General features: G+C 47.4%; 1 protein-coding gene across 1 annotated transcript; it reads right to left on the bottom strand.

Moving 5' to 3' along the window:
- Positions 1 to 10,298: 10,298 nt before the first annotated feature.
- map2k6 (mitogen-activated protein kinase kinase 6) lies at positions 10,299 to 22,574 on the bottom strand. Its single transcript, XM_068599311.1, has 12 exons — positions 22,191 to 22,574; positions 15,329 to 15,392; positions 14,741 to 14,789; positions 14,434 to 14,547; positions 13,937 to 14,056; positions 13,676 to 13,792; positions 13,536 to 13,587; positions 12,492 to 12,619; positions 11,936 to 12,013; positions 11,370 to 11,509; positions 10,995 to 11,040; positions 10,299 to 10,627 (listed from the first exon to the last, which is right to left on the bottom strand). Exons 1-12 carry the CDS (start codon positions 22,279 to 22,281, stop codon positions 10,550 to 10,552), a joined length of 1,077 nt encoding a protein of 358 aa, XP_068455412.1. The 5' UTR covers positions 22,282 to 22,574; the 3' UTR covers positions 10,299 to 10,549.
- Positions 22,575 to 23,453: the final 879 nt, after the last annotated feature.

Genomic DNA, 23,453 nt, shown 5'->3' with positions numbered 1-23,453 from the left:
GAAGTTTATCTACAGCCTCCGTTTGATGGATGGTACAGAAATATGAGTTTCAGATTCTTTTTGCATCTGCAGCAGATTTCTGGTCGTGAGACTCAAAGTTCATCGAGTTGCTCTGAACATGTTATGACTTTGTTTTATACATAAAGTCCATTTAATCTCTATTTGTATTAAAGGCAGCGCGAGCTGAGAGTGAGGAACCGATCCTCTCCAACACGACTTCAGAAAAAGTAAAACATACAAATAAATAATGATTTATTTTTCTAAACACAGTTTTCTTTGTTAATGTCGTTTTATAAATAATTTTAGTGATCAGCTCCAGAATAAAACAAGTGATTCAGTTTATTTATAACTTTAAAATGATTAAAATTTACAATGAAAGATCCAGAAAATATTAAATATCATCAGTCTGTTCTAAAAAAATAATAATAATAATAATAAAATAATATTATAATAATAAATAATAAAAAAAATGAATTCATTGAATAAAAAATAAATGAGATAAGTGTAAATAGAGGTATGAACACTTTCCAGAATGTAGCATTGAGACACTACAGAGACTATGAATACTCATACGCTGTCACACTCTCATTATCTGTCCACTGACTATATGTTTAGTGCACGACAGATATGTTTTTCATCTTTAGATGTTAAAGCTCATGCAGCGTTCTCTTCACAGCAGCTCTTCGTCACAGAGAAGTTACAGGAAACTTTTTGGAAACTCCTGAAAACTCCAAAGTGAAGATTCTCTGCAGCTTCCAGGAAGCCGGCCGCTCGTCTCCCATCACTCAGAGCCGACCTCCTGACCTCTGCTCGCCTCTGTGTGTGTGTGTGTGTGTGTGTGTGTGTGTGTGTGTGTGTGTGTGTGTGTGTGTGTGTTACAATTTGAGGACAAGCAGCTGTCCCCGTCTGACAGGTAAATATGGAGTTTCACCTTCCACTTGAAGGTGGATTCAGAAATAGTTTGTTTGTCTTGAGCTGTGAGTAAACAGCGGCCCGGTTCGGGTAACCCCCCCCCCCCCCCCCCCTCACACACACACACACACACACACACACTCCCCCCCCCTTTCCCCTCCTGCTGGTGCACGTTGGAAAATCCAAAATAGGAAGAGGGAAATATGTTCCATGTCAGTAATAACGTGCACGCTCATGGGGAATCAGCTGGGATCTTCTTTTTCTGCATTGGTGATTATTTAAGGATTAAGAGACTCAGGATCTATACAAGGAACGCTGAGTCACTGCAACCAGGAAGACCTCCGGAGAGGGAGACTCTGGTTGTATAGAAGTCCATGCTTCATGTGTTAAAGCTGCGTTCTCTCTCCTGACCACCAGGGGGCGACTCCTCTGGTTGTATAGAAGTCTATGCTTCATGTGTTAAAGCTGCATTCTCTCTCCTGACCACCAGGGGGCGACTCTTCTGGTTGTATAGAAGTCCATGCTTCATGTGTTAAAGCTGCATTCTCTCTCCTGACCACCAGGGGGCGACTCCTCTGGTTGTATAGAAGTCTATGCTTCATGCGTTAAAGCTGCATTCTCTCTCCTGACCACCAGGGGGCGACTCCTCTGGTTGTATAGAAGTCTATGCTTCATGTGTTAAAGCTGCATTCTCTCTCCTGACCACCAGGAGGCGACTCCTCTGGTTGTATAGAAGTCTATGCTTCATGTGTTGAAGCTGCATTCTCTCTCCTGACCACCAGGGGGCGACTCCTCTGGTTGTATAGAAGTCCATGCTTCATGTGTTGAAGCTGCATTCTCTCTCCTGACCACCAGGAGGCGACTCCTCTGGTTGTATAGAAGTCTATGCTTCATGTGTTGAAGCTGCATTCTCTCTCCTGACCACCAGGGGGCGACTCCTCTGGTTGTATAGAAGTCCATGCTTCATGTGTTGAAGCTGCATTCTCTCTCCTGACCACCAGGGGGCGACTCCTCTGGTTGTATAGAAGTCCATGCTTCATGTGTTGAAGCTGCATTCTCTCTCCTGACCATCTAGTTAACTTTCAGAACACGTTTTCATTCCTGTATTACCAACGACCTCGTTGACCCTTTGCTGCTTTGCTGCCGAGTCACTGGGGCCGTCCAGTAGCCCACTGTGCTGGTGTGGACTGGTCTTACTGGGAATCACATCGGCCGTCCCTCCTCGCTTATGGTTTCCGAGCAGATCTTCAAATTCATCTAAATTTACCCCCTCACGCTTCTATTTTCTCCTTAACAAGGGGAAACAAACTGCAATCAAGGAACCTGATCGGCTTGGGCTTTTCAGACGGAAACTACCCCCCCCCCCCCTCCAGCCCCAGGCAAAAAGAAACGTGACAGGTCAAAGGAGCAGACGGGGAAATAGTTGATCTCCAGTCTCTTTATATCCCGTCAGGAACTCCCCTTTGATGCTGCAGCGCGACTGTTGTGTGGTCTTTAATTACACAAGAAAGAATGAATGGAAAGAAAGAAGAGAAGGGACGCGCGACCCAACAGAGACACGAGGGGAGGAACTGTGTGAGGCCTGCCAACAATACCCCCCTTCATACCCGCCCCCCCCCCCCCTCATCCCCCTTCATACCCGCCAACCTCCCCCCCCTCATCCCGCTTCATACCCGCCAACCTCCCCCCCCTCATCCCCCCTCATGCCCCCCCCCTCATACCCTCTTCATGCCCCGCTCTTCTTTCAACCCTGCTGATCAATTCAATATAAAGTTTGTACTTAAGAGTAAAGATTTAGCTTTCCTCAGCAGCCTCCTCACCTCCTTCCTTGTCTCCTCTCCCCTTCCTTTTGGCACTTCAGCAGAAACAGTTAGCTAAAAGCGATTAGCTAGAAACGATTAGCTAGAAAACAATTAGCTTGAAACGATTAGCTATAATTGTTTTTTTTTAAAGTTGTTCAAAGTAGCGCTGAGCTCTGTTTCTCTATATTCTGTATTATTATTTATTTGTTTGTGCAGATGACGTGAGGCTCACAAGGTGAGCGGCAGCTCGTCCGCATGCCGTCATGCCGTCATGCTTCTACATGAAGCAGCAGTCTCCGTGTGGCGGCTCTTCAGGTCCATACACGCTGTTTACATTGAAGCCCGAGGAGATTTATGGAGGCCGTGCACCTTCCTCCCGGCCCGGCGCCGCGGGGCCTCCACCGGGTCGCTCGCCGTGACCTCTGCGTGGCCGCTTTTGGCTCGGGGCCGCCTGGTTGTTACCGGGGAGAGTCTCCTGTTTGAAACGAGGCGCGGCGGCGTCGTGATGAAGGGTTAACGCTGCGAGCTCCCCGCTGGTGGCCGGTGTCGGGTTGGACACGCGCCATGTGAAGGTCAACGCGGACGGATGCGGCTCGCCGGCTTTAAAGCAGCATTAAGGAGCATTAACATCGCCGTTACAGTCTCATGGTACACGCAGGAAGCTCGCCTGGAACGACGGGCGAGTGCCGAGCTCATCCACGCTGCGACCGGAGAGGAGCTGCCACTCTCATGCTGCACCCAGTCCAACAAATATCATTACTGCAGGTCATGAAACTAGACTACAATCTAGTTGTAGTTGTTTCTGTGGCTCTCGCTACGGACGAGGGCCCTGAACTTAAACACTGAAAAGTTTGAATGCTCTCAGGGTGAAAGCGTTGGTGCTTTCTTTGAGTAACTTTCTACATTTAACGTTTTCTCAACCTGCTGAAAACTGTGGATCCAGTTTTGTCTGCAGACCTCTTTTCCCTGTTTGAGTCGTCGTAGGAACCCCAAATTAATTAGTACTTGTGTTTATTGTTTGTATTTGTTCAGCAAAGTCTTGAGAAAAAAAATTATATCTGCAAAAAGAATCACTTTTAAAGGATATTTTGATTGTAACTATGAACATCCAGCATGATATGAGCCAGATTCCACAAAAAAGCCTCCTGGAGCGTCAATAAGACCTTTATGGAAAGATTAGGACCTAAAGAATCAGAACCTGCAACATAAATCACAATAAAACAAAGTCTTGTCCTGTTAGGAAGGAGTTTCAGTCAAGAAACTGTGTCGTTTGGTTAAAAAATGAGAAAAAAATATGTATTTTATGTCATAAGATTGTCTGAATGGGGCATGCTGGGTATTAAAATGGGAGGATTTCCAAAAGGTTAAACTTGCTTGATGCACGACGTCACTACTTCGGACCAAATGCCAAAAAACAAACTGCATGTTCGACGTATCCGTGCATGTTTGCAGGAACAACGGCTGCACGGACGCGGAGCGGATTTTCTTCTCGTTTTCTACTTTTTTTTTGCAGAATCCTGAAGAACACAGCGGCTGAGCCAAAAGCTCAAGCATCAAGCCAAAGAGATTCAATTCTCCGCCGCAGAGGGAACGCATCCAGCGCTTATTATTATTATTATTATTATTATTATTATTATTTTTACGATTTCGGCCGTTCCCCTGCGGCTCGCCGTCGGTCGGGACGTCTCAGGTACGGAGGAGCTTTGTCGCTGCTGCTCTTACATAACGACCTCGTAATGTGCAGTAATCTGATGTTCTCTTGAGTTTAGCGAGCTGCACGTCAGGAGGGGCCCCATCGCGTGTGTGTGTGTGTGTGTGCGTGTGTGTGCGTGTGCATGTGTGTGTGTGTGTGTGTGTGTGTGTGTGTGTGTGTAGGAATGTGCCTGCTAAAATGAAAAACATGAATTTTCCGTTGAGGAGTTGGAGGGCCTCTATAGGGGCCCGCTGTATAGAGAGACAGGCGGCCTTCTGGGAGGGCGCCGTATAGTTTCCACCTGTGTGCTTCAGGTTCTCATGCCCCTCCCCTCCCCCCATCCTCACCCCCCCCCCCTTCTTCCCCCCGCCCCTCCCTCGGGGGTTGTTTTTCGCGGCGCTGCAGATCAGCAGCAGGAAGCGTTTGCCGTGCACAGGATGCCCCTAAACGCACCGCTCCCACCCGGCTAATAACTTTAACACTTCTTCTTCCCCTCGCGAGCGGGACGCGTCCACTTCCTCATCCGGCGGTCACTTCCTGTGTGCGGTCAGACCAGTGGAGCTTACGCAAGAGGCAACTTCTGTTTTCATCGGGCTTTTCCCTCCTGCCGTCTCATTGGTCCACAGCAGATATTAATAACCCTGCAGGGAGATGACGTCACGCTGTGGATGTCAAGCAGCAACTTAGTCAAAGTAACACGATAAGAAGTTGTGTCGTGTGTTCATGTTGCATTTCGTTTGCTCATTTGTTTCTCTTTAGTTATGAAACATTATGTATGAGGTTGTCGACATTACGTCTTTCTGTCTGTTACCTTCAAGGCTTCAGGAGCCTCGTCCCTGTGACGTTGACACAAAACAGTATTTAATGGAAGGAAGAGAACCACGGGCTTTTTTTAGGGGGAATTCCCAAACGTGACTTCCAGAGGGACGAAGTTCCTGCACGAGTTAGTCACGCTCATTGTTTTATTTTAGGAGTTTTTATTTTTGAAAAAGCAATAAGTGAATAAAAAAGAAGATGAATGAGCAGGAAAGTGATTGATTCACCTCCACTTTCTGCAGAGGAGCAGGAAGAGGAGGGGGGGGGGGGGGGGGGCAGGATGTTGTTCAACTTCCAGATCCTGTTTTCATCCCTGTTGGTGCGACTCTAACGCAGGTGCACCCCCCCCCCCCCCCCCTCCTCTCATCATCATCATCTTCCTCCTGCTGCTAAGCCCCGCCCCCTCTTGCCCAAATAAGTGCAGCTCCTCCCACGTGTCACAGACGGCTCTTCTTCTCACGAGCTCTCTGTTGTTGTTCAGACTTTTGTATCAGCAGCTGAGGAGATGAAAGAGGACGAGGAGCAGAGGATTCTGGGGGTTTTGAGGGTTTTATGAGTCTGGTTGAAGGAAAACATCCAAACTATTTCACTTCTTTGTCTGTTTACGTCTCTTAAATCAAACATTCATAACCTCTTTTATGCACATTTATTAATAAAAACATGGAGGAAATGGATCTACTCAAATCTAAAAATATATGATTCTCATGTCAAACAAAACAAAATGAAAGACAAAAGTTGAACCTGCATTCATGAAATGTTCCCTTTAACATGAGCACCTGAGATGAGACACTAAACCTGAAGTGAAGGTCTGACTGTCAGGAACCTCAGAGGAACTCTGACACCTCAGAGTCCTTCATTCATCTTCCCACCAGAATAAAAGTCTGAAGGTCAAAGGTCAAACGTCTCTGCAAACAATAGGATGCAACGCTACTGCGGTTTGATGGACATGAAGACCCTCCTCCTCCTTCTCCTCCTCTTCCTCCTTCTCCTATCCCTCCTCCTCCTCTTCCTCCTCCTCTACGGCTGCATTTCATTATAAATCATTCTCCAGTTTTTTAAGCGGCACTCAGAAGAGTTTCCATGAGCTCATCATCTGTCAGCACGAGGAGCCGCTCGCCTCCTGAACATCTACCCAACACGAGATTATATATATATATATATATATATATATATATATATATATATATATATATATATATATATATATATATATATATATAAATAATTTCCCCATTTTCAATAGTTTTTATTTATTTATCAGACACTTAAAAATCTTTTTCTAGATTACAAATCAGATCAATAAGCTTCACCGTGACAATCAGCATCAATAAACACATTTTCTGTCTTGTTCTTTTCTGATGCTGTTGTTGTAGTTTTAATAAGATGCTTCTCTTCCATGGCTCAGCGTTAATGGTCAGACTGGGTTCACTGGGCCTTGAAGGTGTTGCGTAACCTCGTCGCGGTGAGAGAGGAAGCTCGGATGACGTCGGGCGATCAAAAAGAAAACATTGTTGGAGCTTGCAAAGAAGAAAAGCCGCCAGTTGTTGAGAAAAAGCAGCTTTCCAGTGACACTGGAGCCTCCGGTCCTCGTCGACAACAAACACAAACCTGTTTGCTTTTACTTTTTCCCAAACTGAACTTTGCTCCCCGGAGTCCGAGCGATGGCCGCCGGCAGGAAGGAGGCGTCCGGCTAAAAATACCCAGACTTAAAAGTCAAAGCCGGAGAATCGACTTCGGGGATGTGCGTCAAGGCGTTAGCGGCGTTTAGCGGCGGGCGGTCGAGCTGTTAGCTTCTCTGAGCGTTTGTTTGGTTCCTCTCAGCTCTCCTTTCTCTCTCATCTTGCTTTTGTTTGTGCCGGAGAGATTCGGGCTTTTTATTTGATATTTTTTCCAGCACGCCACATCCTCCTCCTGCTTTAGGGGCGAGGAAGTTCAGCGGGCCCGGCTCGCCGCCCTGAGGGACGCCGCCGGACAATAAGAGAAGACGGGTCGGACACCTTTTAAAATCCTTTAAAAGCATTTTTTTTAATGAAAATAAACAAGCCGAGACAACAGAGCACACACGGGACCTTGATGTGTAAAAATACCTCTTTTTTTTATTGAATTTCCGTCGTTACAATTGCACATAATCAGTTTGAGCAATCTAAAATATTTATAGAAATTCATTGAGCTTTAAATGAACAGTCATCAGTCTTTAGCAGAGGCTTTAGAGATGTGTAAATATACTGAGAACTTCACTTCCCATGCCCTCCTCCCCCAACAGCAACCAGACACCTTCTCCCACGTACAGTAGCATCTCTGGATGCGTCTTATTCTAAAGAAAAACAACACAAGCCCGGATTAAAGAACACAACACCGCAACATGAGCAGCCACGCGGCGCCGGGTGCACCAGACCCGACCTGCAGCACAGAGACACGGAGCTCCACAGGTCACAAGGTCGCGCGAAGGTCAAGAAGCGTCGCCGCTGAAACAAAAGCGTTCAAGAAAAAAAAAACCTCAGCCGGCAACAGATTTACACGCCTGACAGTCAGGCCGAAGGGCAGCGAGCGTCACACGCCGGCTTTCTGTGACACATTTTGAACGGACGGAGGAGGCGAGGCCAGTTTCCCTCCGAGCCGCAAGTCTTTATTCCACCTCCAGAGTTCCAGTAAACGAGGACGTTACCGCCGCGTCGTCCAGAAGGATACGTGTCGTTGGACACTCGCATGAACCCGAGAGGTCGAGAGGTCGAGAGGGGAGTCGTGATGGGATGTGACAATAGTCGCCAGAGAGGGATAGTTTCCACTCGGACGTCCTGGGGGGGGGGGGGGGGGGGGTTTACTCAGCAGGTGAACACGAGACTCAAATAGACTCGCAGACGGGGATTCCCGACATGAAGCGACGCTCACAGCGAGAGGAAACACTCGAAGCCAGACGTGGAAAAGAGAAAGAGAGCTTTCCTGGTGGCAGGTTCTTCATTGGTGTCGATATCATTGTGACGCAGCGGTTAAAACCAGGGAAAGACAATATTCAATATATATATCGATATCATTTTTGATATATTGCCCACTTCTTTAACTACTGTTCATGCTAATTGATTCAGCTTTGATGCACTTTTAATATTTAAAAAGGTACCGTTTTGTTTGTATCTTGTGCACAAAGACACCGACCTACCGCTGGAGGGAAAGAGAGTGACGAAGATGAAGAAGAAGATTTAGTAAGTGTTACGTAAAAATGAACCTTTTCTAATTCAATTCTAAGTCAACATCTGGCTTTTTGTCTTCAGTGAGAAATGTTGCATTGACAACAAAATGTGACTCCCAGTTGGACATTTTGCGCCCGTTGTCTTCCCGCCTTTTTTTCCCGCCACTTTGTTTGTAAACTGCACCACAAAGTCTGTCCGAGCTGCTCGAACATCGTTGCCGAATTAGTCGGCAGTGAAAGAAAAACATTAAAACAGAAACATTTTCCTCGGCCTCCAATTTCCTGCTCGCTTTTTTAAAATCACGTTTCTTTAGCAGGTTTTTATGCGTTTAATAGAAACAAACACTTTTATCTTGTTGGAAAAAGAGTAAAATAAAGCATTTGAGAATTTACAGCAGCGTGATTCCAACCTTATATTTCCAATACTTCTTCATTACAACACTTACGAATTAAGACATTTATAGAGTGAGTGAGCCCTCAATGTCCTCAGTATTATTATAGCTAGCAGTGAGCTAGCAGGAAGCTAGCAGGGAGCTAGCGGGGGGCTAGCAGGGAGCGTCCTCTGATGGACTCTGACTTCGTCATGAAGGACGAGTTCACAAAAAGAGACTCACACAGGAGCAACAAGAGACTGGAGGTGTGGAGGCCGAGGTGGGAGGAGCTAATGGAGGAGGAAGTGATGAGCCAACGTCACCACCTGGTGGACGGTCAGAGGAAGGTTACGTCTACGACGAAACAGGAAACAGGAAGGAGACGATAAAACCTGAAGCAGGAACTGAACCGCAGAGTTGTTAAAGGCCCAATCTGCAATCATTCTATATTTTTGTGCGTTGCTGTGTAGTTGTACACATAGTTGAATGATTGATGACAGTAACTAAAAATAACTTTCCTGCTGTTTTTACAGAAGAAAACAAGTTGATTAACAGCATCAGAAAACAAAAATCTACATTTTTTATATTTACAAAAGAGTCCAAAAGGAAAATGGTCACATGTAATTTTAATTTCAGGTTACTGTTCCTTTAAATCACAGATTGAGCCTTTAAGCGTCAGAAAACAAAGTGATGACGCTGGAAAAACACAATATTCACCGAACAGAACTCCAGGTTTCCCGTTTGGTACTTCCTGTAAGAACTGAAGCTCAACCCAGCGTGAGAAAACCAGAGGAGCCCAAGCTCCGCCCACAACGAGAAACAAACAGGAAGTGGAATCGTGACGCGGTGAGTGTGAAGGGATCCCTGCATCACCTTCCTCATCCTCATCATCCTCATGACAACATAGTACTTCCTACAGAGGCACATAGAAGGCTGCAAGTCAAGCTTTAAAAGCTTTAAAAGCTTTTAAATCTTTAAAAGCTTTTAAAGCTTTTAAATCTTTAAAAGCTTTTAAAGCTTTTAAAGCTTTTAAAAGGTTTGAGAAGAACGAGACAAAAGAAACACACGGCGGGAAACAGCAGGCGTAATAAATAAAGAGGAACTGCAGTAAATGAGTCTGGAGGGAGGTGAGGGGGGGACTGGATCTAAACAAAAACAACAATAATTAATATAATATTAATAATAATATCCAGTTATTTTCATGTGAACAAGAGAGGAGGAGAGTGATGGCTCAGTGCAGACAACAAGGAGACGCCTCCCACAACTGACCAGTGTCGACACACACACACACACACACACACACACACACACACACACACACACACACACACACACACACACACACTTCGTCTGAGCCCAGAGATTAATTCTGTACATGCAGTCAATTAATAAACTGATGCAACAAGTTGAGTATACAAACATTTAGATTACACAAAGATTACATCTTTTTTTGTATAACTCAATATATATATATATATATATATATATATATATATATATATATATATATATATGCATCTTTTCGCTCCTGTTTTTTTAGCATAAAGAGAACAAAATAAAAGTGGAGTTTGACCTCGGTGACCTTGACTCCTCGCGGTCGACTCGCTGCCTCGGAGCAGAAGAAGAGAGCAGAGGAGTGAAGGCGCCAAGAGAGGACGTGGAGAACAGGTGTGGGGGGGCGGGGTCTGACTCCTCCTTCTGCTTCATCAGTGTCTCCTCAGGGTGTGTGTGTGGGGGGGTAGGAGGGGGGGGGGTCTGCAGGTGCGGCGCCTCAGTCCCCCAAGATGACCTTCACAAAGGTCGCCACGTCGGTTTCTTTGGCCTCGTGGGAGCTGAAGAAGGGATGTTGCTGAGGAGGAAGAGCACAGGCATTTAGTCTGACGACATCCAAACGCCACTACCCAGCATGCACCTGGCTCAGAGACCTGGACCCGTCGTGCTCCAGGATCACAGGATCAGAGACTCTTCATCGTGACGTCGGTGCTCAAACGTGATGCACGATGTTTTTCCTTTTTGTCGTGAAAACTCTGCCGTATTCTTGACTTATGATGCAAATTAAAATGTAGTTTTGCTCGTTATGCGTAACAGCAGAATTAATTTTGTCTCCGTGTCGCTTAATGACAATAAACGCTGCAGCTGCTCAGAGCCGCACGCTGGTGTGAGGGCGCCCTCTGGTGGCTGAGCCGGGTACTGCAGGCAGCCGGGGAAACACTCACCATGAGTTCTGTGTACGTCGGCCGCTCTTTGGAAACTTTCTTTAAGCTGCGGAGGCAGAAAACATGCGTTAGTGACAGCAGGTCTCTAAAATGTTATGTTTAAATATGTAGAGGAGGCATTATCTTATTATTCATGTTGAGACAAGAGCTTTTTATCAGAAATCAGAAAATACTGTCAACAGATGTATATTGTCCATGTTTTTGTTATTAAATTAGGTTATGAATGTATACATGTAGGAATGACTAATCTAAGCAGGTCTTTTCAAAATAAAAGCACCAGGAAATAAACTATCTGAGATGTTTTTCAGAATAAAGCTAGAGGAGGGAGAGAGTAAAGGTAAAAACCGAATGCGCCGCTGAGTGAAAGCCTCTCACCACAGAGAGGAGAAGTCCACGAACTCGGGGGAGAACTGCTCGGCAGGAAGTTGAGGCGACGGCTCCTCCACCACCTGCTTCAGCTGCTGGAACGGCGTTCCCCACGAGTCGTACGGGAAGCGCAGGATGGCGAGCTCGATCTGCACGAGAGGTCAGGGGTCGACACGGGAACGCAGGGTCACTGAAGGGTCACCTCGTTTTAAATACACAGATCCGTCCAGCCGGGGTCACAGCAAACTATTTAACATGTATAACTATGAGATACAATTTAAAGCAATAATATCTTGAATTCATCATTTAAAAAAAAAAAAAAACATTTAAAAAAATTTGCAAAAAAAAAAGAGAAAAAAATGAAATATTAAAAATACATATTTTTACATTTTAAAAATATATATGAAAACCAAATAAAAAAACAAATTTAATTAAAAAAATAATAATAATAATATTGAAAATTGAAATGTGTTCATATATTTACAGATGGAGGTGCAGGTGCACAAACAATAAGAATTAATGTCAATAAAGGGAAATTACTAATAATAACACTAATAACAGTTATTATTATTTACCAACGTGATTCCTAAACTCCAGATGTCAGACTTGACGCTGTAGCCCTTCTGGTTCGTCTCGGGGTTGATCCTCTCCGGCTGCGGGACAAGAAGGAAGCAGGAAGTCACTTACTGCGCGGTTATTAGGGACGACCTGCGTCCTCATAAACCCCTTGTTCACACACACACACACACACACACACACACACACACACACACACACACACACACTAACCAGCTGCTGAATATGTCACGGCGTAGGGACAGCCTGTAACCAGTGTAGCATGAAAGCACAGTGGAAGCATGGTGGAATTAGCTAGCTAACCAGCTAGGTAGCTAGTTAACTGGTTAGCACGCTAATTCCACCATGCTTCCAGTTGGAAATCACGCGTCACTATCATCTGATAATCCACCAATCACAGCTCCGCGGCACTAAAAAGAAGTAGCCAATCACAGCGCAGTGGGCGGGACCAGGCGGGATAGCAGTGAGGGAGCTACATGCTATATCATGAGGCGTCTTTGTGACTCGCTGTGAAGAAACTGCAGATTCAGCGATTTGTTCTGTGCTTTGGCTCACCGCCATGTAGGGCTTGCAGCCGGCGTCCATGGTTTTGGCCACGGAGTCCACCAGGTAGCCGCTGATGCCGAAGTCGCACATCTTCACCTGGCCCTGGGTGTTGATCAGCACGTTGGACGGCTTCACGTCTGCAGCCGGAGAGAAAGACGAAGACTTAGCGACAGAACCTCTGGGTTCTTCACGAGGCTACAGAACCTCTGGGTTCTTCACGAGGCAACAGAACCTCTGGGTTCTTCACGAGGCTACAGAACCTCTGGGTTCTTCACGAGGCTACAGAACCTCTGGGTTCTTCACGAGGCAACAGAACCTCTGGGTTCTTCACGAGGCAACAGAACCTCTGGGTTCTTCACGAGGCAACAGAACCTCTCGGTGGTCTCCAGTAAAGACGTGCTCTATACGTGCATTCGCTCTTAAAGGGCCAGCGTCATAAATACGACTGGAACCATGGTACACACATTTTGACCAATAGATTTCCATGACTTTAAACCACATTTCCATGACTTTTACCACACTTTGTTTGTTTTTTTCAAGGATCTTTCCAGGTTTTCCATGACCATAAGGACCCTGTTTAAGCTACTTGGCTTCAAATAATGTCATTTATTTCCATTCAATTCTGCACAGTAGGGAAATCAAGAGGCAGGCTCTTGAAAACTTATTTTAAAAAAAGGTAAATCTTACACGATTGCAGCCGGACTATGGATTTAATCTCTATAAATTCCCCGAGGACGCCATTGGATCGAAGCGCCGAGAGGGAACCGAAACAGAAACCTCAAAACGAGGATCTGAAACCCGAGAGCCGTTGATCACGTAGTTAAATTGACAAACACAACTTTACACAACAAGTCTGGAGAGCTTGACGTTCACTCACTGTAATGGACTAAAGGACTCATGCTGCTAGATTATAGATTATAGATTATTAACATCATACGGTAATGAATGGAAACCAATGGCCGCCTGAAAGGTCAGAAGACTGACGCGCCGGCCCTTTAATGAGAGCTGGATGGAGGCAGGTGGAGGTGCAAAGGCTTCCTCCTGGACTCCTACCTCTGTGAATGACTTGCAGGTTGCTGTGCAGATGCTCCAGAGCTTTGACTATCTGCAGAAGACAAAAACAGCCGTCAGTCGGCACGCCGGAGTTACGCAACGTTGAGTTCTTTGTTGTTTTTTACACGCGTGAACCGCACCGAGACGGCGATCTTCCCGATGATGTCCTCGGGGATCGTCATGCCCTTCTCGATCACCTGCTTGTAGAACTTGTCGAGGGACGTGTCCATCAGCTCCATGCAGATCCAGACGTCGCCCTGAAAACAGACGAGGGAAAATTACATTCAGCGCCAGGAAGCGACGGTTCTCCAGTGAAAACCAGGAAATCCCTGAACAGGAAGTAGTCTGCATCCGAAAGTCTTCACAGGTGTTCGTCACCGTGTGGTCGTTGGTGGCGTTACCTCTCTGAACAGCGCCCCGTAGAAGGTGACGGTGTAGAAGCAGTCTACCGTCCTCATGGAGATGTCCAGGTCCATCAGCAGCCGCTTCTGCTCCTGAGTGTTCACTGTGGCCCGGATCCGCTGAGGGAGGACAGGAAGTCCAGCGTCAAGACAAGCCGACTCCTCTGGTTGTATAGAAGTCCATGCTTCATGTGTTAAAGCTGCATTCTCTCTCCTGACCACCAGGGGGCGACTCCTCTGGTTGTATAGAAGTCTATGCTTCATGTGTTAAAGCTGCATTCTCTCTCCTGACCACCAGGGGGCGACTCCTCTGGTTGTATAGAAGTCTATACTTCATGTGTTAAAGCTGCATTCTCTCTCCTGACCACCAGGGGGCGACTCCTCTGGTTGTATAGAAGTCCATGCTTCAAGTGTTAAAGCTGCATTCTCTCTCCTGACCACCAGGGGGCGACTCCTCTGGTTGTATAGAAGTCTATATAAATGATGTCTGTGCTCACCTTCACAGCCATGATCAGGCCGCTGGGCACGTGCCTCATCTTGTCCACCACGCCGTACGCGCCGCGGCCGAGCTCGCAGATCAGCTCCAGGTCATCGGCCTTCACCTCGAAGTTCTGCGATGGGGACACGAGGTCAAAGGTCAGAGGTCAGAGGTCACGGGTGGTTTAAAAGCAGATTCATTATTTCAAACTCAGCGTAAATGAACGTTGTGAACACATGAACGTAACACATTTAAGGACATTTCCAGCTGGTCCGTAACGTTCAGCCGTTACGTCAGAGAGGAACCGAACCCAAAATATGAAGTACCTTCTCTCCGATGGTCACACAAGCTTTAGAGTCCAGGTCTCTGGGCGGTCTGAAACACAAGACGTTCATTACTGAAGACACGCAGCAGGAAGTACAGGAGGAACAACGCTGAAAGAGAAACAAAGAAATCAATAAAATCACAAAGTGACGATGCAGAAATAAATCTTATAAATATGTTTTGAATAATTTCAATATTTATCGAATTTAAACTTTACAATTTTAATAGATTTAAAATGTGACTTTAAAATGAAAGAAATTCAAGATTTTCTTTAAAAACTACAAAACAGTTTTAAGACATTTTCTTTCAAATTTAAAAAGAAATCTTAAAAAATTTAATTAAAATTTTTTTTTTAAATATTTTGTTGAAATAAAAATAAAATGAAAAATATGTTCTTTAAAAAAAAAAAAAAATTCTTAAAAATTTAAATATTTTCTTAAAAAATATTGAAATTTTTTTTGTCTTTATAATTCAAAAATAACATTTTCTTTAAAAAAATGTAAAAAATAAAAATTTTATAAATATTTTCATAAAAATAAAAAAAAGTAAAATATTGTGGTAAACATGGCGCAGGAAGTAAAGAGTCTTACGCGGCGGCGGGCGGCGGCTGCTCAAACACCTCTTTGGGGAGTTTGAGCACCGGCTTCTTCTTTCCTGCAGACGAGGAAAAACAAAGAAAAGTTATTGTTTCATAAAAGATGAAAACGTTGAGTGAAACAAATACAGCAGAGTCAAGGCCCGCTGGAGGGGAGGGACGCACAAGAGAACCAGAACCAGAACATGGACCAGAACCAGAACCAAGACCAGAACCAGAACATGGACCAGAACCAGAACCAAGACCAGAACCATGGACAGAACCAGAACCTGGACCAGAACCATAGACAGAACCAGAACAATGGACAGAACCAGAACCAGAACCAGAATCATGGACAGAACCAGAACCAAGACCAGAACCAGAACCATGGACAGAACCAGAACAAAGACCAGAACCATGGACAGAACCAGAACCAAGACCAGAACCAGAACCTGGACCAGAACCAAGACCAGAACCTGGACTGGGGTCAGTACTAGTACTGTCAGACCCTGCTGCAGTAGAACAAGAGGTTTCCTGAAGGGACCCTGGTGCGCAGAGACACTTCCTCTTTAGTCCACAGGGGGCGCCAGAACCAACACAACATGAAGGTGAAGCTGTAAGTACCAGAAGCTGCATCACAAGAAAGAACGAGCCAATAACGATTGATTCCATTATTGATCGATTGTTTTCTTTCATAAAAGATCAGAACTGCAGGAAACATAAAACAATTCATTCAAAACACTGAAAAGATGTTTCCTCCAGAGGCCAGCAGGAGGAAGATCCTCAACCAGAGATCTCTCTCTCTCTCTCCCCCTCTCTCCCCCTCTCTCCCTCTCTCTCTCTCTCTCTCTCTCTCTCTCTCTCTCTCTCTCTCTCTCTCTCTCTCTCTCTCTCTCTCTCTCTCTCTCTCTCTCTCTCTCTCTCTCTCTCTCTCTCTCTCTCTCTCTCTCTCTCTCTCTCTCTCTCTCTCTCTCTCTCTCTAAGAACTTTCTCTCTCTTTCCACTCTTGCAGCTGAGCGGCGGCTCCAGGATCTATTTTTAGCGTTCAGGAGAACCTCTCCCTGAACCTTCCTGGCGCCCCGAGGGACGCGTTGCTGCAGGTCCAGAGCCCACGGACGCTCAGAAAGAAGTAAAGAAACCCGGCCGCTGCCGCAGAGGGACTCGAACCCGCAGAGGGACTCGAACCCGCGGCAGCGGCCGGCAGACGTCCAGGTCTATACGAGCGATGAGCTTCCTGTTGACACAGCGGCCACTTGACTTACGCTTGGACGCGGCGAGCGACTCCAGATCCCAACTGAACGGAGCCGGCGCTTAGAGCGAGAGGAGGAAGACGAGGAGGAGGAGGAAGACGAGGAGGAAGACGACGACGAGGAAGACGACGAGGAGGAAGACGACGAGGAGGAAGACGAGGAGGAGGAGGAAGACAAGGAGGTCTGGCAGCTCAGGTGTGCTCGCTTCATCTGGAGGCGCTGCAGTGGCAGATTAATGACCAGGCGGCACAGGTTGCTAAGGGTGTGACTGTGTGTGTGACTCTGTGTGTGCGTGTGTGTGTGTGTGCGTGTGTGTGTGTGTGTGTGTGTGTGTGTGTGTGTGTGTGTGTGTGTGTGTGTGTGTGTGTGTGTGTGTGTGTGCGTGTGTGTGTGTGTGTGTGTGTCTCGCCTCCACACAGCATCTGGCTCAAACCTCCTCAGCCACTTAGCTGATGCACGTTAAGATCTGTCCTGACAAAGGAGGGGCAGCCATGTTGGATCTGGCCCCGGTGTGCACGTGTGTGTGTGTGTGTGTGTGTGTGTGTGTGTGTGTGTGTGTGTGTGTCAGCAGCTGACGCACCAGAGCTTTTTTAAAAGGTGATATTTAAGACCGCCGCCCTGCTGATGTCACTGGAGGCGTGTCGTCCCAGAAGAAGAACTGGAAATGTTCACATTGTTGTTCTGTGAGGGAACACAAACACATGTCGCTGTGGACGAGGCCGTCAGGCGAAAAGCTGCCCTGAAGGCATGTAACACACACACGCACACACACACACACGCACACAGGGCGTGGCCGTGCTATGCGGCCTTGGACCGGCGGCCTCTCGCTGCCTGCTGCTCGCTCCACTTTGCAAAGCAGCTTTGTTGCACTAAATATGTTCGTTTGAGCCCCTCCCACACACACTCACACAGACCACAATAGCAACTGGAAGCCAACGCGCTCTGCAAACACACACACACACACACACACACACTGAAGGCCAGAGCACACACACACTCAGAGAGAAGGAGCACCTGCAGAGTTTCTGAGCGTTTTTAGTTAACCTGCATCAGGAAACTGGAAGCGTGCTGATTGGCTGCTGCGGCCTGAAGGAGGTCAGACTGTGGAGTTTGTGCAGTCCAACAAGAAGTGGGCATCCACTCCTCGCGACACGGCGGCCTCTTCACGCGTGACGTGTGCATTACAACTCGTGTGAAACATTTCTTAAAACGTCCCCGAAGCTTGAAGGCTTCAGGCCGCCGGCCTCGTCCGCGCCCAGAAGCATCACTTCCTCTTGACTCGAGCTGCTGCCAACAGAACGGCCTCGTGAGCTGCAGCCACGACGACGAGAAGCCGTCCTCCGTGTGAACCCGACGTGGAACGAGCTGCACGCGGAGCAACCCGCGCAATGCATCCTGGGAAGGCAGCTCACACGAGGGGGAGGGGTTGTGTAAGGAAGATGTGATTTATTCTAGATGACTTCAGAGCTTTGACTTTGAAGGAAAAATAACAATATATATATTTATTTATTTTATTATTTAAAAAAAAAAATTATAGGAATATTTTTTTAATATATATTTTTGAATAGGAATATATGTTTTTTATATATATATATAAATATATTAATTTATATTTTTATATAAATATATGTTTTATTTATTATTAACACATACATATATGTATTAAAATATATATTTATATTTAATTATGCTAACACATTTGTTCGTTGATTTTAAAGCATCAATGTGCAGAACTAAAGTGAGCGACTTGGCGTCTGCAGAGCGCTGACAGGACGCTCAACCTTTGATTCTTTATGAATCATATTAATTCTGGACTTTTCTTTACAAGGTTCGTATAAAAGGCCATAAACTCGTCTCTGCATGTGAGATATGACTTTACAGATAATTACACGCCCTCCTCGTCTCGATGGACGTTGGTTTTTATGGAGTTTGGCCGGTTCAGCCGCCCCGGAAACGCACCTCTGGGTGCTCTGGACTTAAACGCATGACATCATGATCCGATTCAGCCGACGTACACACAGCATATGTGCTGAAAGGCTGAGGAGACACAGTGAGGAGCTCAAGGATATCGCTTCTCCAGCTTGTGTTGCATAACTCAAACACACAATTCCCTCGCCAGAGAGACGCCAGAGAGATGTCAGAAAGACGCCAGGAGGAGGTGCCACAGCGACTCAGAGAGATGCCACAGCAATGCCGGGTTGAGACGCCAGAGAGACGCTAGGATGAGAGGCCACAGAGACGCCACAGAGACGCCAGGAGGAGATGCCAGAGCGTGGCCAGGAGGAGATGCCAGAGCGTGGCCAGGAGGAGATGCCAGAGTGAGGCCAGGAGGAGATGCCAGAGTGAGGCCAGGAGGAGATGCCAGAGCAATGCCAGGAGGAGATGCCAGAGCAATGCCAGGAGGAGATGCCAGAGAGAGGCCAGGAGGAGATGCCAGAGTGAGGCCAGGAGGAGATGCCAGAGCGATGCCAGGAGGAGATGCCAGAGCGATGCCAGGAGGAGATGCCAGAGCGATGCCAAGAGGAGATGCCAGAGTGAGGCCAGGAGGAGATGCCGGAGCGATGCCAGAAGGAGATGCCGGAGTGAGGCCAGGAGGAGATGCCAGAGCAATGCCAGGAGGAGATGCCAGAGCGAGGCCAGGAGGAGATGCCAGAGCGATGCCAGGAGGAGATGCCAGAGCGATGCCAAGAGGAGATGCCAGAGCGATGCCAAGAGGAGATGCCAGAGCGATGCCAAGAGGAGATGCCAGAGCGATGCCAAGAGGAGATGCCAGAGCGATGCCAAGAGGAGATGCCAGAGCGATGCCAAGAGGAGATGCCAGAGCGATGCCAAGAGGAGATGCCAGAGCGATGCCTAGAGGAGATGGGTGTTTGTGCTCCCGGTGTGCACCACACACGAAAACACCTGCACGCCATCTGCTTTCGGACCGCACAAGCAGCGAACAAGAAAGAAATAACGCTGACGGAGAGGTTTGTAGAGTGGTGTGTGTGTGTGTGTGTGTGTGTGCGTGTGTGCGCAGATGACAGCCGGCCTGATTGATAACAAGACCTAGATCCGCTGCCCTCGCTCTCTCTCAACTCTCACACACAAGAATTCCAACTATCCCAAGAGTTCCCTGAATGGAATTCCACCGAGCCGGAGGAAGACGGCTCAATCCCAGACGGGGGGAAGCAACGAAGGACAGGAAGCGACAACACGGATCAACACAGGACAGATGAGGGGGGGAGGGGCTGGAAATAACTCCCCCGGCCGCTCTGGCAGCCCGAGAGATACTCTACACCGCCAAAGATGGCCGCTCCTCCAGGTTACAGCTGTCAGGAGCTCTTTGGGGATGGTGTCGACAGCGGCTCGTGCTGCACTCGGCTCTGGTTGTATAGAAGTCTATGCTTCATGTGTTAAAGCTGCATTCTCTATCCTGACCACCAGGGGGCGACTGCTCACACACACTAGCCAATTAACTGAGATTCTTTTCACGGCCGACGTGCAGAGTGGAGTTTTATTTAACTAGCAGAAAGAGACGAGTGCTTTAAAAAAGAAGAAGAAGAATCCAGGTGTGAAACTTTAACTCTTTGCATCACAGGCCTCGGCCAGCAGGTGAGAAGCGTCTGACATGTTGTTGCTCTCAGTCGCCCCTCCACCTCCCCGCACAAAAAGAGAAGTGCAGTGAGTGGATCATGTGAACAATGCCCTGAACAATGCCTCTGTTACTGCAGTAAAATGATCAAAGCTTCAGGCCTCGTCGACACAGCAAATATTAGTGCGAGTGCAAGCGGGTCGTTTGTGCAGAGCGAGCCGTCCAGGACTCACCGGACGGCGCCGCAGACGCGAGACTCAGCTCCAGAATCTGAGCCGAGCCGTGGAAGGAAACCGGCAGCGGAGAGACTTCACTCCGTCTGGCAGCGGTTCAACAAAGAGCAAGGACACAATGCTTATTTTAGCTTCTCAGATTTGTACTCATTTCCTTCAGAGGTTGTAAGTTACACAACACTTTAATGTCTGTGGAGCTGCAGCTCACAGCGAGGTACAAAGAACAGAGTGTTCTGCACACAGAGGATCACAGACGTGTTTATCACGCCAGAATCTGGCTCTCAGGCGGAAACCTCCGGTTCTGAAGCGTGAAGCCAAAGCTGCATTCTCTCTCCTGACCACCAGGGGGCGACTCCTCTGGTTGTATAGAAGTCTATGCTTCATGTGTTAAAGCTGCATTCTCTCTCCTGACCACCAGGGGGCGAGTCCTCTGGTTGTATAGAAGTATCTGCTTCATGAGTTAAGAGAGAGCTCCAGATGATCTGGTTTTGTTCGCTGAGTCGAGGAAGAAAATAAAAAACTTTGTGGTTGAACAATCGATAAATCTGCTGTTGCTTTCAGCTCTATATGAGTGTGTGTGTGTGTGTGTGTGTGTGTGTGTGTGTGTGTGTTTCCTGCACCGCACATCATCAATGAACGACAACAGAAACCGACTTCTGCTCAACAGGAAAGTCCCGAGTCGACTCATTCATCGACAGAAACCTAAAATACATACAAGTGTGTGTGTGTGTGTGTGTGTGTGTGTGCGTTATTATTCATCCTCATGAACCGGCTGCAGCGAGACGGTTCCTGTGTGTGTGTGTGTGTGTGTGTGTGTGTGTGTGTGTGTGTGTGTGTGTGGGCGGAACATCGACAGTAGCAGAGAAACACTGCGAGGCTCTGACCATCAGGGGCTCTCTGCTACACATCCACTTCTCTGTGTGTGCGCGTGTGTGTATGTGTGTGTGTGTGTGTGTGTGCGCGTGTGTGTGTGTGTTCTGCATGTGTGTGTGTGTGTTCTGCATGTTGTGCAATGATCCAGCCTCACTTTTGGACTGGTAAGCACACAGTCTGGGGAGGAAAAACGAGAATTTTCCTGAGCTGCAGCCGTTTGTTTGTTTGTATATTTGTTTGTTTTCCTGCAAAGCTGCGTTCCCTGAAGGCCTCTCAGGGCTGCAGGACGCTGCTGAGTGACACCGTGCACGGGTCAGAGTGTGACGTGCACACCGAGGCCATCTGTGCACAGGCAGCCAGGGGTTGGACACACACACATACATGCAGAAGGACAGAAGCAGCAGCTGACAACACACACTGGAGAACACCTGAAGGAGCCCTTGTCCTTGAACGCACCACGTCTTCAACGCTCATAAACAGATGATACGATGACATGTCCATGTTGTGAAGCAACAGAGGGACAAGTTGACCTCTGACTGCTGCAGGCCGCACGGCCGCGCGCACATCTACCTCTCTATTTACCTTGAGCACCGTGCACGAGCCGCGCATCAACGCGTGCACAGAGTTCATTAGAATCGGGGGTCTGTCTCGTGACCGCGGCGGGCTCGACATCCCTCGCTGGCCCCCGTGTGCACGCAGGCTATAGCAGCCGTGCACAGGGGGGTGCGCGCGCACGCGCAGCAGCATCGTCTTCACACAGGAACTGTGCAAAGGGGAAGATCCGAAACAGGAAATGCAACTGACCCCCTTTTCGTGACATCTAACTTTAAAATGCACGGGGCGCGCTCGCGCTGCAGCGGGAGGTCGTGCACGCTGCAGCGCGTGCAGCCCGTGCAGCCCGTGATTGCATGTCGGTCGTCGGTGCACGGATCGGCTTCATGCGCTTACCTCCCTTCGGCTGAGACATTTCCCCTCTGCTGTGATGAGGGGGAGGGGAAGCACAAAAGACTTTGCCTTCGCTCGCGCTCCCTCCCTCCATCGCCCTCGCGCCGGAGAGCTCGAGCGCGGCTGGCTTTGCAAACAAAGATGCAAAGAAGGAGAAGAAGAAAAAAAACGCGAGCCTCCGATCTTCATGCACTTGGAGCCTTTGTGCGTCCCGGAGCGCGCGGCTCGGTGCAGGCGGCGTGCGGGCGGCGGGTGCACGAGCCCCCGCGGCGTCGGGGCGACGAGGTGATTGTGCAAAACGCTGCACAGAGAGCCTCCGCAGCGGTTACATGATGGGCCGAGGCTGGCGGCGCGACGCTCCTCACTTGGATCAGCGAGAGCCCTCCGTGCGCGAGAACGTTCCTTCCTGCTTGGCGCGCAAGGGCTCATGGGAAAGGTAGTCCTGCGGCGCTGGCGGGCGGCGGACGTGTTGCAGGTTTTGTTTTCATGCGCGTGCTTGTAATTAGGAAGTATTGCACGTTTCATATCGACTCCATGGACCTAAAAGTTTAATTCATGATGGTATTGTGGAATGTAACTGATGCATTCATGCTAAGCAGCATTTATTAGTTAATTTCATGTCATTCATTTATAAAGTGATAACTAAAGTAAGCTAACTTGAGTCAAATGTGTTTTATTTGTGAGGTTATGAAAACATGAAATCACAAGACAACGTTCAGTTACTTTAAAACGCAAAGTACAAACCTTTATTATCAGGTAACATTGATAAACAATGACTTCCATCACACAAGTGAGCTAATGACGAGACATCTACACAACTTCTAGAGGTTTTGTGCACTTGGAGGTCACCTGCATGAACATTTGGTTTCCAGTAAGAACAGTTTAGAGATGAGCAGGTCCAGCACCAGCGTGGCTTCAGTTTAATGATTAACGTCATTTAACCAACACGTTGAAAGAACAGTTTGAATCTCCACATCTGCTCTGTTTGACCTGCAAATCACCAAATCAGTGCTCACACAACCACGACTGGGACCATCGATTGTAAACGGGGTCACATAGCACCAATATATATATAAATATATATAAAACAATACAAAGAGAACATATAAGGAAAAGAACCTGAAGCATGAAGGATGAGGCCGGAGATATTTTATAAGTTTCTTATCTTCAACAAATCTGATGAAGAGACCAAAACATGTGACGCAAAGAACATTAGTTCCTGCTGAAATCTTTAAATAAACACATGAATATGTTGTTTTATTTTAA

This window comes from Clinocottus analis, unplaced genomic scaffold, assembly GCF_023055335.1.
Source record: "Clinocottus analis isolate CAN_PGR_092001 unplaced genomic scaffold, fCliAna1.0.p SCAF_44, whole genome shotgun sequence".
Lineage (NCBI taxonomy): Eukaryota > Metazoa > Chordata > Actinopteri > Perciformes > Cottidae > Clinocottus > Clinocottus analis.
The sequence above is the reverse complement of the archived record's forward strand: the minus strand, read 5'-3'. Positions and strand labels throughout refer to the sequence as shown.